General features: G+C 37.5%; 1 protein-coding gene across 3 annotated transcripts in view; it reads right to left on the bottom strand.

Annotated features, from left to right (window-relative positions):
• Positions 1–524: 524 nt before the first annotated feature.
• Positions 525–14044, bottom strand: part of LOC107734425 (synaptotagmin-1-like) — a 185799-nt gene continuing 172279 nt past the window's right edge. For all 3 annotated transcript variants that reach the window (XM_016546379.1, XM_016546392.1, XM_016546385.1), the window contains 5 exons: positions 10677–10844; positions 9648–9815; positions 7924–8041; positions 2826–2959; positions 525–1381 (listed from right to left, as the gene is read on the bottom strand). In XM_016546379.1, coding sequence (XP_016401865.1) covers positions 1172–1381; positions 2826–2959; positions 7924–8041; positions 9648–9815; positions 10677–10844 — 798 coding nt within the window. In that variant the 3' untranslated portion in view covers positions 525–1171. The remainder of the gene's footprint in view (positions 1382–2825; positions 2960–7923; positions 8042–9647; positions 9816–10676; positions 10845–14044) is intronic.

Genomic DNA, 14044 nt, shown 5'->3' with positions numbered 1-14044 from the left:
ATAGTTGTCTTAAAGCTAGAGTCAAAACTCCTGGTTTCCTTTTTTTGGAGGCTGAACCGTAAATTCCTCAACGAAACGAGTCCGACGACAAGAAAAGGAAGCGATTCACAAATTCAAGCTTCAAGGACACGATGGCTACAGCTTCAGACTGTCCCATAAATGGTCAATTTACGGTTTCGCGACGACGCCAAATTGGATTCGAGAAGATTCGGGAATCGAAGGACAGAAAACAAGAAAGAAGCAAACCGGGGACCCGTTTTAATCAAATTGAACAGCATCACCGTATGAGAAATCAAAAGAAAAGGCTGATTGGTCTTCATCAAGTAAGAAGAATTCCTTAGATTAAAAGTGGTTTAAGCGAAGCATACAGGTCCTCAGTTTGATAAATTAGTACAAAAAGTTCTTACGAAATCATGTGCTTGTATAATTGTCAGCAGCATATTATATTTATACCATGAAACCATATTAGTTAATGGCCTTCGTGTTCAGTGTGTGTGTTTATCGTGTACGGTACATCTGTAAGCTTTTTTTTTTACGTAAACATGAAGCGCAAACCGTCCTTTAAGAAGTGAGTGTACCTCCACTAGCGTTTTGCAGGTTGGAATTCTTTAACTCGTAAATATTTATATAGGAGATATATCGTATACTTTAGTGGAATGCAATAAGGTAAAACTCTTAAATCCCGTTATATATAATATTGGCTCTTCTATGCATTTACATAATTTAAAATAGAACATCTTATTAAAAACATCAAGATATACACAGTTTAGGAAACGGGTAACAACATACAAACACATAAACTAGAAATCATTTTCGTCTGCATACTGATATATACACCTGTGGTACAGTACAATAAATTCCTCCAGTCATGCTCTATCTATACAGATCATATTGCTTAAAAGAAGGGGGCATTTGGTCGGGGACTTTTAAGGTCGTGGATGGAGATGAAACAACAAAGGACAGAGAGAGTTTATCGACGGAAGGAAGGAAGGGGGCGAGGGGTCGAAACCGACGTAACAACACAACATCTCAAGGGGGTGGTCCGAGACACGAAATTAGGAGTGATGGTGCATGAATCCTTATATCACTGAGGTATTTACACGCACTGGGTAAAGAGCACTACACGGGCAGGTTTTTGGGAAGGGGGGGGGTGGTTGGTCTTGGGGCTGCTCTATTTTTTCTGAGCTGCCAGCAGGGCATCTATTTCCTCCTCCGGCTTGAGCACGTGCCACTGAGCGATGGGTCTCCTCGGGTTGGCCAGCATATCTGACCAGTGACGGATCTCGGTGCCTGTGCTGTTCAAGCCCACAAACACTTTGCCGATGGCATCGTTCTTGCCAATCTTGTCATAGTCCAGAACAGTTATAACAACTTGAACTTTCTGTAACAGAAATTAGAGACACACCATTATAAACACAACGTAATGTTTGTGACTTTCAGTTTATTCGAACATGTGCTTGGTAACAGTAATAATGATAATGATAATGATCGTTCAAAAGTTTGGGGTCGGTAAGATTTTTTTTACTGTTTTTGAAAGAAGTCTTATTTATTTGATCAAAAATACAGTGAAAATAATATTATTACAATTTAAAATCACTGTTTTAATATAACTGACTATACATTTTTAATATAGTTTAATATATTATATTATGATTTTTTTTTTTATTCCTGCCATGTAAAAAAAACCTGCTTAATATTTTTGTGGAAACTGTGATAAATAATAAATCTTTTGAAACATTATGAAGTTTTTACTTTCACTTCTGATCAATTTAATACATCCTTGCTAACTAAAAATATTAATTTCTTTCAAAAAACTCTCACTGACCCCAAACTTTTGAACGGCTACATATGTATAAATATATATAGTACAGTGTATGTATATAAAAAGGTTTTTATAAATTATGATGCATTTAAAAACAACATTTTATGACTTATTGAAGAGGCCTTTGACATTACGAATATCTTACAATGGGTTGCTGAGCAACATTGTTTAACAATGACTGAAAATATACATAGTGGCGCAGTAGTTCACGCCATTGACCATTTTCCCAAATACCACTACAATTATCTCAGTGTGAAGGTCAATTGAAGAAGATGGTCTCTTTGAAGAGCATGGTGGCAGATACCAAAGAAAGGCCAGCGGGTGCCACCAAAGAGGTCCGAACAACTCTGTAAATTGACTGCGAGCACGCAACTGATCGGTGTGAGTTCGGGGTCAATGGCTCGCTCTTAGCTTGCTTACTTAGAGCCCGATCCGCCCGTGCAAGTAATGCAAGCAGAATTCACTGACCGGTGAGAACAGGCCTGAGGCCATTGTTCTCGGGAGGCAGAGCTAATTTGCCATATAATGAAATACTGAGGGATGTACAATGAGCGAGGAACTGTTAGTTTGGGATAGCCGCTTTTAGAAACGTCTGCTGCTTGGTGTGAATGGGAAGAGATGAAGGCCTCTCTGGTAAACAGACCCCCAGACACTCTTTGAATTCAAAGCAACTCACTCAAAGCATAAAATGTATCCTCTGAACCGTAAAATGCTAAATCAATTTGAAGCAATTTGACTCTTATTGCACTAGCAAGCATTGCATTCCTTTTATTCTCCAACTAATTAGCAACAAAACGTTTCTAAAAGCTTCACACCGAGCCTTATCGCATTTCACAAGTTACTTTTCATCTGTGGCTTGCCAATTAGTCTCTATAAATTTACAACACAGTGTTCGTTCAATTAGTTTTTGACGACAATAATGAAAATGGGAATTAGCATCGGATTTGCTGTTGCCGTATTAGAGCTCGGTTTCAGTACAAGTAACAAAACCAAATTTCATTACCTGGATTTGTTCGAATGGCACTTCGAAACTGAAAGATTCATTGTAGTAAGGGTTAAGGGTGTTCTTTTTGATTGTCGTCTTCTTCTTCTTCAGCCGCTTGCCGTTCTGCATCAGGTGAATCTTGACGTAAGGATCTGATAACACACAAGAATAGGACATGACATGAGAAATCACTCTTTATGACATGCTAGAGCAGTTGCTAAAATCAAGATTTTATATTAAAATCAAGAATGAGGTCTATTCAAAGTCTTGTAAAACCTGGACATATCAGTTTTTGAAATGTCCAGAATTACAGCATTGTATTATTTTAATTATTATAATTACATAATTATTTTAATATACTCCCACTCCTAGTTTCTGTAAATACAAAAGGTTGAAATGAGCAGCTTTGTATTTACAGCAGAAAAAGTTTGAGTACCACTGTACTAGAGTCTCACCATGTCTTTGTGATTGAAGTCTCAATGACAAGACCATAAGATCAAGACTCCAACTCATTAGGTGCAAGCCTAAAACCTCAATCAAATCAAATCAAGTATGGTACCAAATTCTTTATATCAATTAATTAATTCATCTTTTAATCTTTTTTTATTTTATTCATATTTTATTTGTACATTTCTCCACATATCACAAAATAACACTGCATGCGACGCCTGCAACCCCCGACTGAAGCTCCACTACAGAACAGATCTATTGTGGTTCGTGTTAGGATAGTACAAGCTTTTATTGACACATGACAGGTGTGTGCCCTCCAGAATCCCAGAGAAAATCTTCCCTGTTACATTACTGCCATTCAGGCACATCAATCTCTGCCAGGGCCTCAAAATACTATCCATCTTATCTATCATTTCCAGCATCTATATTCTGTTCCCATTATGCATCTCTCATCATCTGTTTACCTCACCCACTACTGATTCAGACTCACCTTTCTTCAAATCACGTTTTGATGGAAACCTCACAATACAAATAATGAAATATCAAAACAATATCTGATTCTATGTCTAAACATCTTCCTTTTTGAAAAAGGGAGTGAATGTATTTTTTACTGAGACTTAAAGAGGGGTGATGTCACATGCCTTTTTGAGCCTTACAATTAAAAAATGGATATAGCAGCAGTTATTGAGGTGAGAAATGGTTGAATTTGACAGACTTAACCATGTTTCAGAATTACCTTGGTTTAAGTTCACTCTTTCTCTCCCTGACACTCTTATATATTTCTTTCTGTCACCATCTCTGCTCTGCTCCAAGAGAGATTTCAAAAAATCTCTGGCATTTTCAATTCCCTCTTAATTTTTCAACTGATCTAAATACATTTTATCTCTCTAAAAAAATCCAGAGCAGCACATTTCAAACACAGAGAGAGAGAGAGAGAGAGAGAGAGTGTAACATAGAAGGCGTCCTAAACTCTCTGTACCCATACCATATTAGGAGCAGGGCAGCACAAAATCTGTGGCATGCAGTTTTTGAAAGTGTAGATCTCACAACTCATAAGCTGAGGGTGTGTAAGGCATGGTCAGTGTGCATTTATATAAGGAATGTAATAGATCATTTTAAATGTTAATGAAAAAACATGTTCATTTACAGCATAAACAAATCCTGGCCAGGACGCGTCCTGGGAAAATGGCACGTATGGTCACCCTACATTTAAGTCATGGTGGGAGTCTTTTATTCAATTCACTATCTACAGATTCTGATCTCTCCAGGAAAAAGCTGCATGCAACTGCTCATGTTCAGTTTTGATAGAAATATAATAATAAGAAATGTTTCTTGAGCAGCAAATCAGCATATTAGAATGATTTCTGAAGGATCACGTGACACTGGAGTAATGATGCTGAAAATTCAGCTTTGCCATCACATGAATAAATTAGATTTTAAAATATATTCAAATGGAAATAGCCATTTTAAAGTGTAATAATGTCACAACATTAGTGTTTTGCTGCTAACTATGTTTGCTGCCATACCAAGTGACAAACAATCATTGCATATAGACTTTCTCTTGAAACACTTATATACTATATAATAATCATTTAAAGGTGACATATCATAAAAACTGGAATGACTTTTCCAGGTTCGATAAACATGATAATCAGAACCAAAACAGATGTTTTTTAGCAGGTACGCGCTCTAATGGCGTAGCTCTATTCTGGAAAAGGGGGCGGGGAGCAGCAGCTCATTTGCATTTAAAGAGACAGGAATGAAAAACAGCGCGTTTCTGCTTCCACTCAAAATAGGCATTTTCAAAATAATATAATAAATGATCTGTGGAGTATTTTGAGCTGAAACTTCACAGACACATTCTGGGGACACCAGAGACTTATATTACATATTGTAAAAAGGGGCATAATATGTCTCCTTTAATACAAAAACTGGTATGTGATTGCAGCCTGTGTTATTAATTAATTGATATGAAGCATTTTGTGTCCGTTGTAAATGGTGTACAGCACTATGCCCTGCAACTTAAAGAGCATCTGTATGGCATTTATGCCTCTAAACGCTTCAAGATCTTAAATGCATTTCTAAGGTATTACACAAAAAAAGGTTCTTTCAGATACTATCCAAAAAGTATGCATCCATGAAGCTTCACAGTCTGACAGTGGGATCACATGTGGAATGCATGCTAAAACATTTTAGTCAGACTATATGAGATGCAAAGATTTCTCATAATAGAGCATTACAGCACCTCCTGTTGAACTTACACTAACACTACAAGATCTTCAGAGCTCTGGCCGCTTGCTCCATCCACTTTTAATAAGGTGAAAACATGCAATATGGCTATTTATGATGTTGAACTTAAACAGAACTTCCCTGGGTCTAACACTATTAAAGGTGGTGCTTTTTCCTGGTTGCTTGGCAACACAGTGTCTGAGGTTTGAGGTTGTTAGGAAATCTGTGGTAATCTACACTCAAACAGAAGCCAAGCCAGAAGTTTGTGGTTCAAGGAGTTGGCAGTACTTGTAATGACTTGTGTTTATGGCTCATATAGTCACTTGAGAAGCTCATCTTGACTGAAAATCCAAGTGAAAATAAAAATGGCCCTTGTCTCTGATGTGGTATGTTTTCATTGGCTCTGGAACATAGGCATTCAGTCACGTATGGTCTACAGACTCGTAGGTGTCTCCTAGTGGTGGACTGCATGTACTGCATTCACCCTCAGCTATATAAAAGCTGATTTAAAAAATGGTTATGGTGCCGATTTCAACCCCTATTATGTTCAAATACATAAACAAATACAAAGAATAGTCTTTCATAGCATGTCTAAACCACATGCATTGGCCTGAAAAAGTACCTGGACGCTTAAGCCACACTTTAACATTTACATTTAACATTGTTAACTAAATAAAACTAATAAAAATTGTTTTCAGTAAATGAAATAAAGTAAAATATAAAAATTAGATGAAAAACTGAAACTTAAAAAACTTCAAAGAAAATTTGAAATAATTTCTTGGCAACCAAACTAACTAAAATGTTAAAAATTTTAGTTGAAGAAGAAAAGAGAAAAATGACAAAAGTACATGACATTACTAAGACTAAAATCAAAATGAAAAATCTAAATATAACAATATAATTAACAGTAAAATTTAAAATATCAATAAAAACTAGCATATAAATTATATTAAAATAACGCTGACTTTACCATTGTTGTGTTTAAATATATGAAATACAATGAATAGTCTTTCCACAGTCATACAGTGAGAAGAAAAACAGTGAGAGAGAATGCAGGGACAGAAATGTTTTTCTAGTAAAATCACTGAGCGCTTTGTCAAAAAGGTTTATTCCACAATACAAACTGTCAGAGTCTGGCAAAAACTGGCAAGTAATTGATGGTGAAAGCACCCTTAACTGCACAATTTTCACACAGGATCTGATTGATCTGGCAAACGACCAAATAATTCAACAAGCCCAACGATGAAACGCGATAGGAGGTTTGGGGGTGTAGTTATCACATCGTGAAAACGATAGTCCTCTAAACGCGAACCCCTAAATAGAACTGTTAACGGTGTTAATTTCAGCAGCGTGTTGGAGTACCTGATGAAACGTGACTGACAGTTTATAGCCAGCTTTAATCTAGATTGCTAATGGACCGGTGAGAGAGCGAGAAAGTTTGTTCTAGGCTGTGCTGCTAATAGCTGTTCTTCTCTCTCTGAGTGATGAGAAGTAAACGTCAGGCCTCTTGGCTCCCAGCAGGTGGGTCTGGTACTGATGGCCTATCCGCCTCTCTGACAGCAGGGCGAGACGGACCAGGTGAACCGGTGAGGGAGGTGGGCAAGTATGGATGGATAAGACCGGGGCTGTTTTTCATAAGTGTTTAAGGCACAGATGAGGACTGATTTCTGAATGCCGAGCTGTAAAATTACTCAGTGAAAATGTATTCATGTATTCCCCAGAGCCGAATATTACATCAGCTGATAAAGCGCAGTTCTCCGCACAGCCGTAGGTTCGGAAAGTGTCGGATCATTTCAAGCCACATTTCTACGCCCTTGGGATTTGTAGCTGTGAATGACTGTATACGCATTACATGATTTTAAACGTGAAAGATATACTAAAAATGCTTTGGATTTACATACAGACAACCTTGTGGAGCAATGAGAAAATGAAAGGGTTTTGAAATAGTGTTAAAGACCACATGAAAAGAGCATTCACAACACATAATGCATCTTTCTTAGTGTATTCAGCTGAAAAATGATGTGAGGTGGGAATTTGACTGGATGCAAACATGTTAGGCTACGATATTATTGCAATATTTTAAGATTTTTCCCTGCCTGCATCGTCTTGGTTACATAAGTAGAACAATTATGATGTTTTAAAGAACGATTATGAAAAACATTTGATGTCTTTATGATAATGTGCACTATATAATCAGCAATATATATATATATATATATATATAGTTTTCTCCTATATCATTATATATGAGTCATAAAAGACTGATGTATCAAACATAACAAAAAAAAAAACATGCAAACTTTAAAAAAATATTAATACACAATTGAATTGTCATGCTGACAGCTGGCAACAAGAGACACTGTCTTGAACTGTCACATAATGGCACAACCTTTGTGCCAGTGTCCAGCTGACAGTGTGACTCAGTAACTGGACTCACCTGACAGGCCACCAACATCCATCTTCTTCAGGTTCTTGGCCTCCAGAATGACCACGGTCAGTTTGCCAGCAGTGGGCACATACCGCAGAGACAAACAGATGTCACCCAGCTTCTCTTGCTGTGAGTGGCAGAGGAAATTTCAATCAGGGACATCATTAACAAGGTAAGCAGAAAAAATTAACCTAAAAACCTGGTCAAATTTATTCAAGAGAAAATGAATTGAGGAGCATGGCATTTGTATTTTTTTTAAATCTGACTAATTTTCCACAAATGTAGCTCCAACGGTAAACACACTGAAAATACATTTACACGTACACACATTCCATTTATATTTCAGGAGCCATTCTAATAAACATGGACACAAACACATGTGACATATAGAAAACAGCAGGAAGGGGGAAAAGGTTACATCACTTTACTTTCAACTGGCTGATGCCATTTCCACACAATCAATTTTCTGTCAATTAAAAGGTCATCAGAATGGAAAAATAACATTTCATACTGTAGCTTAATTAAATGAGTCCTACACGGTAAATAAGTTGAATCAACTGCCAAGAATTTTTTCTTCTTTTTTTTGCAATTGTGCAGTGGAAAAAAAAAAGAGCAAAGAGGACTGAACTGGATGGAATTGCGAGACGCTACGGCATTTTGCAGTCGATTTTCATTTAGTTTTTTACAGGCACTTAAAAGTGCCACCCTCAGGACACCACTCACAAAGAGATTCTTTGAATAAAGTCAATACTCTCCAGCTTCCTCAAGCGGTGTTTGAAGTACTCCGCTAGCTCATCGGACATGGAGTGTAACAGCTGCACAAACTCAAAGAGCAACCTTCAACGTATGTAGATAGCCTTCATCTCTCTGCCCTCAGCAGGCTTTTGACAGCGTCATAATTAACCTTTACACCAAGGAACCGTGGCACAAAAACAAGGTTCCCACAAAAACCACGGCTTAAATGCTATATTCCATGACATTTACAATGAAAATTGAATCTCCGCAACCACTTCTTGGAAAGTCACACTTTTTTATTAATAAAAATGTGGCACGACCCAGCTGATTAACTGACATTTCCATTGAAGATGGATAGCCCTGAAGTCTAGCACTTGTACAGTGAGTAAATTTCCATGCAGCTGACGAACCTGAAGAACATGCCAATAGCCATTTGTCTGCATCTCTCAGTGGAGTATAGAATCTAGTTTTGATTGTGTACAGCATTTAAGTGTTTTTACCAAATCTTGTAAAGGTGCACATTTTTTCTCATTTAAAAAAAAAAAAACATTTATTTTTAAATAAAAAAAAATATATTTTACTATGTTCAAAATCTGTGAAGACGTATCATTTGAGTAGCCTAATACAAATTCTTTCATTTTACACAAACAGGGTCTGCAAATGGGGGATGCCACGTTGAGATCACGTCTAGAAAAACAAAAAACAAAAAACAAAAAGATTTTGACTCATTCAATTAGGAGTTGCTACCAACTGGTATAAAGTGTTAACTTATCCAGATCAGCAAACAAATCTGAATGTGAATGATTTTTTTTTGTGTGTGAATGGATTGAAAAGATTCAAGTCACTGGGAAGAATCACTACTAGTGAACAACTCAACTGGCAAACTTTCCACTTGTGCTCCAGAAGGTCAGGCAATAAAGATGGAATATGCACTCAAATGCTAAGATTTAATCACATTACCAGAAAACAGGTTATTGCCACCCATGTTAGCTTTTTACCTCTTCTTTCTCAGCGCTCTGGAGGTCCCTCCACTCTTCAGTCACATGACTAAAGTCGACCTTATTCATAGGCACCTTCACGTCTCCAATGGCGTCATGTTTGGAGAAGCGGTCAAAGTCATATACCGTCATCACCAGAGTTTTCCCTCCAAGCTCAGTGTAGGGAACCTGCAGGATAAGAGGGGTGAAATTAATTGCATGCATACCTACCAGTCTAATCTCTCTAAATTCCAGTTATAGGACTTATCTAACGCTGAGATGCTGGGATGAAACTATAAGACAACTGCGTGTGCGCACGAGAAAGAGAGAGAGATTTGATTGTTGGTTACCTCCAATTGAGCTGTTTTTCAGACAAAACTCATTATCCCGAAGGACTTGTTCCAACATGGCGACAAACTGCTTGATTGGCCGGGAAAGAGATAAGACCCAAGGGTTGCTATTTTGTCCTTGACGCTATCACACACACCAGCTCTCAAGTTTCTTCATTTCAATAATGAAGGCACTTGTGATTACATGTCAGAGCTCTGTGGCTATCTCTCTCGATGTTGGCATGTGGAACATTTCTTGTTCTCAAGGTACCTTGTCATAGCTGAAATTGCGCTAGGCTAAACAAGAACCAAACACGCAAACAGTCCTTTACCCCCCTTGGTTGAATCAGTTATATTTTTGCAATTCTTTTAAGAATTCAACACTTCACTTAACAATTTAATAGAAGTCTAGAGGTCTGACTGCGGTAATTACACAAAAAGGTCTTTCTAGCTGCATGACGTCTCATAAAAATGAATCGGAAAGCTCTACTGAACATTCAAAATAGAAATTATACTACTTTCCGGTTGACAGACACCTGCAGGAGTCCATCTGCATGTTTACATGTAATTACTCCAACGCCTCATGCCACTTATTGTCTTGTTAATACGCCAGAGGAAGTAGTCAGAAATAACTTGATAAACTGTATGAGTAGAATGCAAACGCATGGATCCAATGAGAAATCGCTTGTTATAATATAACGCTATTAGGTTTGTGACCTACCTTAAAGGTGAATTGCTCATTGAAAACAGGATTCAACGTCTTCCGGTGGACCTTGGTCTCAAATTTCTTCTTCTTGTCTGGAAGAAGGTAGACCTTTACATAGGGGTCAGAAGTGCCACCCATATCCATGGCAGGCAGCTCTGCTGCTTGGATGATCCCCACTATGAACTATGAAGGGTCAAAAGTCAAAGTTAAAGAGATCATGAGTAAGACTTTGAAGAGGAGTGTAGTCTTTGTCTGAACCATCACCCCACCACCATTCTGTAGGAGTTCACTGTAGTGCTGGTCAGATTTATATGAAGACAATTGGTCTTCTTTTTCCAAAGCACCAAGATATGCTGTCTAACATCAGTCCTACACATTCATGTGAACTAAATGTATAAGGGACTTTCCATAAAGCTGTTTTTTTTTCAGCTTGTCTGGTGACTTTCAAGCTTTCAAACAGTGTTGTTATTGTTAACTAAAACTATTAAAAAACATTTCCAGTTATTGTAATAAAGTTGACATTAAAACATAAATATCAGAGGAAAATTAAAAGTATTAGAAATTTTGCCTTTGAAACTAACTGAAATAAGTTGAAGTGCTAAAATTAATAAAAATAAAAATAAATATAGAAAACCTTAATAAAAATAACGAAAACACAAAATATTAATACTGTAAATACCACAACAGTACATAAGTAATACTAAAATGACACTACATTCAAATAATAGGTGTGGTTCTTATTTCACATTGGTAGTCTCAACAAACAAGGTTTTTTCGCCATTGAATTTTTTTTCTTTTTTTTCGCCATTCTCTTTTTGAGAACTTTTACTCTCAAAATTAGTAACTAGCACACACGGAAAATGTTTCAACTACCTTCTGATAAATCTGATGAGGTTTACTGTGAATCAACTGGTTTGTATTTGACTTCACCTGTTCACTTCCTTTTATGGGTGGTACTATAGTAAATCAGTCTTGAGAGTATCTGCTTATTTAAATGAAAAGCCACAGAGAGGTCAGTTATAGTTATGATGCTGAGGTGCGTCCTTCAGGCCCAGACTGCATTACTCTTTAAACAGTCCCAGCATTAAGGAGGCGATGGGGTCAGGCCATGTCAAGCGTGGCGCTGCTGATCCTATCTCCCCATCGGCTCTGATAATTGATTGGCCGGCTGGCTGGGCTGAGGTCCTGATTGACCTGCCAGTCACCATATCCCCTGCATGGCCTCATGGGTCCTAGAGTCAGTCAATCAAGCTCCCATCAGCTTCCCATAAAATGCCCCGTCTCTGTGTCAACACAGGCACGTCTCTCTCACTCTGGCCAGCTGTCACACTTTGGTTGTGCTGCCACGGGAAGGACTGCAGCCAGTGACGAGCTTTGCCAGTGTTTCTGGTTTAGATGGTGGCCATCAGAGAACCCTGTGATTGTTTTTTTTGTTTTTTTTGACAAAGGAACTATAAAGATTTTAATATCCTGTCAGGCTGTAGTAATGTTTGATTTTTTTTATTTTTATTAAATGGTGGTGGGTTTCAGGTCTGGACAGTTTTATTGCTTCACATTGTAATCTTGGATGAAAAAAAGCACATGTTCTGGCTTCAAGAAAGAAACACCCCCACAAACACTGTTCTAACACAGACACAACCAAACAGGAAGAGAAACATCTGTATTTTAAAAGAAACTGTTACAAAATAGAAAATGCTCCACAAATAATGCCAATCGCTCCTAATGATTGACAAAATAAGAGTCCTTATTATTTATTTATTTTAATAAACAGTTCTCTTTTGTCAGTCATGCTGAAATATGACCATTAACTTTGTGAGAACTGCGGAATTATATTTTAATATATACTGATTCCAGTTTTTAGCATTTCATACTTCACAGGAGAATACTTAGATGTCAGCTAGATTTTGACTCCAGATTCATATCTTGACATGTTAGCAATAATAAATTCAATATCTAGATAATAATAAATAAAGTAGAATTTCTAATTAAATGTAAAGGTCAACTTCACCCTTTAGAGCACCGCAACATAACCCAATTGTAACACTTATTTCAAGATATTTGATATTAATACAATTGCTGTGACATATCAAATAATGTTTCTGGTTCCAAGCCTCCAACTCCATTAAGATTGAGAATACTATCTCAACTACTTAATTTATTTCTAGCACACATTTAAGCTGAGCTTTTAAAAACTCACGGTGTACACTACAGTCTCTGAACTCAGTGTTCCTGACACCAAAAATGTATTGATTCAGAAAAGATGAATCACTGTCTGGCCAACTGAAATTTCGGTATGGAAATAAAAGTTAGGATCATGATTTTTCAGTAGTATTACAGCATGCTGTAAATATTAGCACCATTTTTTGTTTGTTTTTGTGATCTGATAGAGAGTTTGGACATGAAAACAATGACACGTGGCATCAGACTCACAGTAAATAGAGTATTGTTCATATCACGTTGACCTAAAGTTGTGGTTGCCATTGTTCACTGAATTTTGTCAGGTGAGATCAATTCATTTCAAAAGGAATCTGCACAACGTGGAGTTTTGCATGAGGGCAAAAGATTTCCCCAAGCAGATTTCACAGCAGGTTCAAATTGGTCACATAAATTTGCAGCGTTGAGCAAAAGATTGGTTTGGTTTGAAAAGTGACTTCTAGGGGTGGAACGGTTCAACTTACTCACATTACAAAAGCTATTCAGTCAAGAGCAGTGAGTGAATTCTTTGTTGCTGCTGTTTGATTAATATTAAGAAAGTGCTGTCACTTTAAGAGAATGCACTGATACAGTACGTTCAGCCGGCTATGTCTGCTATAAGATACTACCAAGACGGGCATTTTGACATAAGTTTTGTGTGAATTTGTCCATTTAAACGCAATACTTCAGAGAGAGCTTAATATTTGCGCGCAGGGCCTAAAATTAACAGTCCATGTAACAGTGTCAGTCGCCAGTTGGCGGGTACAACTTTTACGAATTATAGCAATGTAATGAAATGAAAACAACAGCCAGTTTTTAAAGAGATTCGCTGTTTCTGACATAAGCGAATAAAATAATAATTTCCGCAGACAAGATCCTCGTGATTAGCTGTTCTGTCATAAGCAAATCGAATAATAGGATACAAACGGACTGATAAGGTCAGAGCCGTGTGATGGCCAGCTTGTCCCTATAGACACGGTTCTAATAACTTTTACCTGAGAAGATATTGCTGCTTCATTTCGGAAGATTAACTTTTCCCTTCTTTATTCTTCATAACCCGAGAATGCGGCGACACATACCTGGGGTTATGCTGCCTAAACGGTGCAGTGAAGTATAGTTTGAAAGGCTGCTCGTTCGGCTGTACACAGACACTGAGCCACTTCAGACAGCTCACCAGTAGCGCTTCAACG

The sequence above is a fragment of the Sinocyclocheilus rhinocerous genome, unplaced genomic scaffold (assembly GCF_001515625.1).
Source record: "Sinocyclocheilus rhinocerous isolate Xijiao unplaced genomic scaffold, SAMN03320098_v1.1 scaffold5484, whole genome shotgun sequence".
Classification (NCBI taxonomy): Eukaryota; Metazoa; Chordata; class Actinopteri; order Cypriniformes; family Cyprinidae; genus Sinocyclocheilus; species Sinocyclocheilus rhinocerous.
Note: the sequence above shows the minus strand (reverse complement) of the source record. Positions and strands in the feature narration are given on the sequence as shown.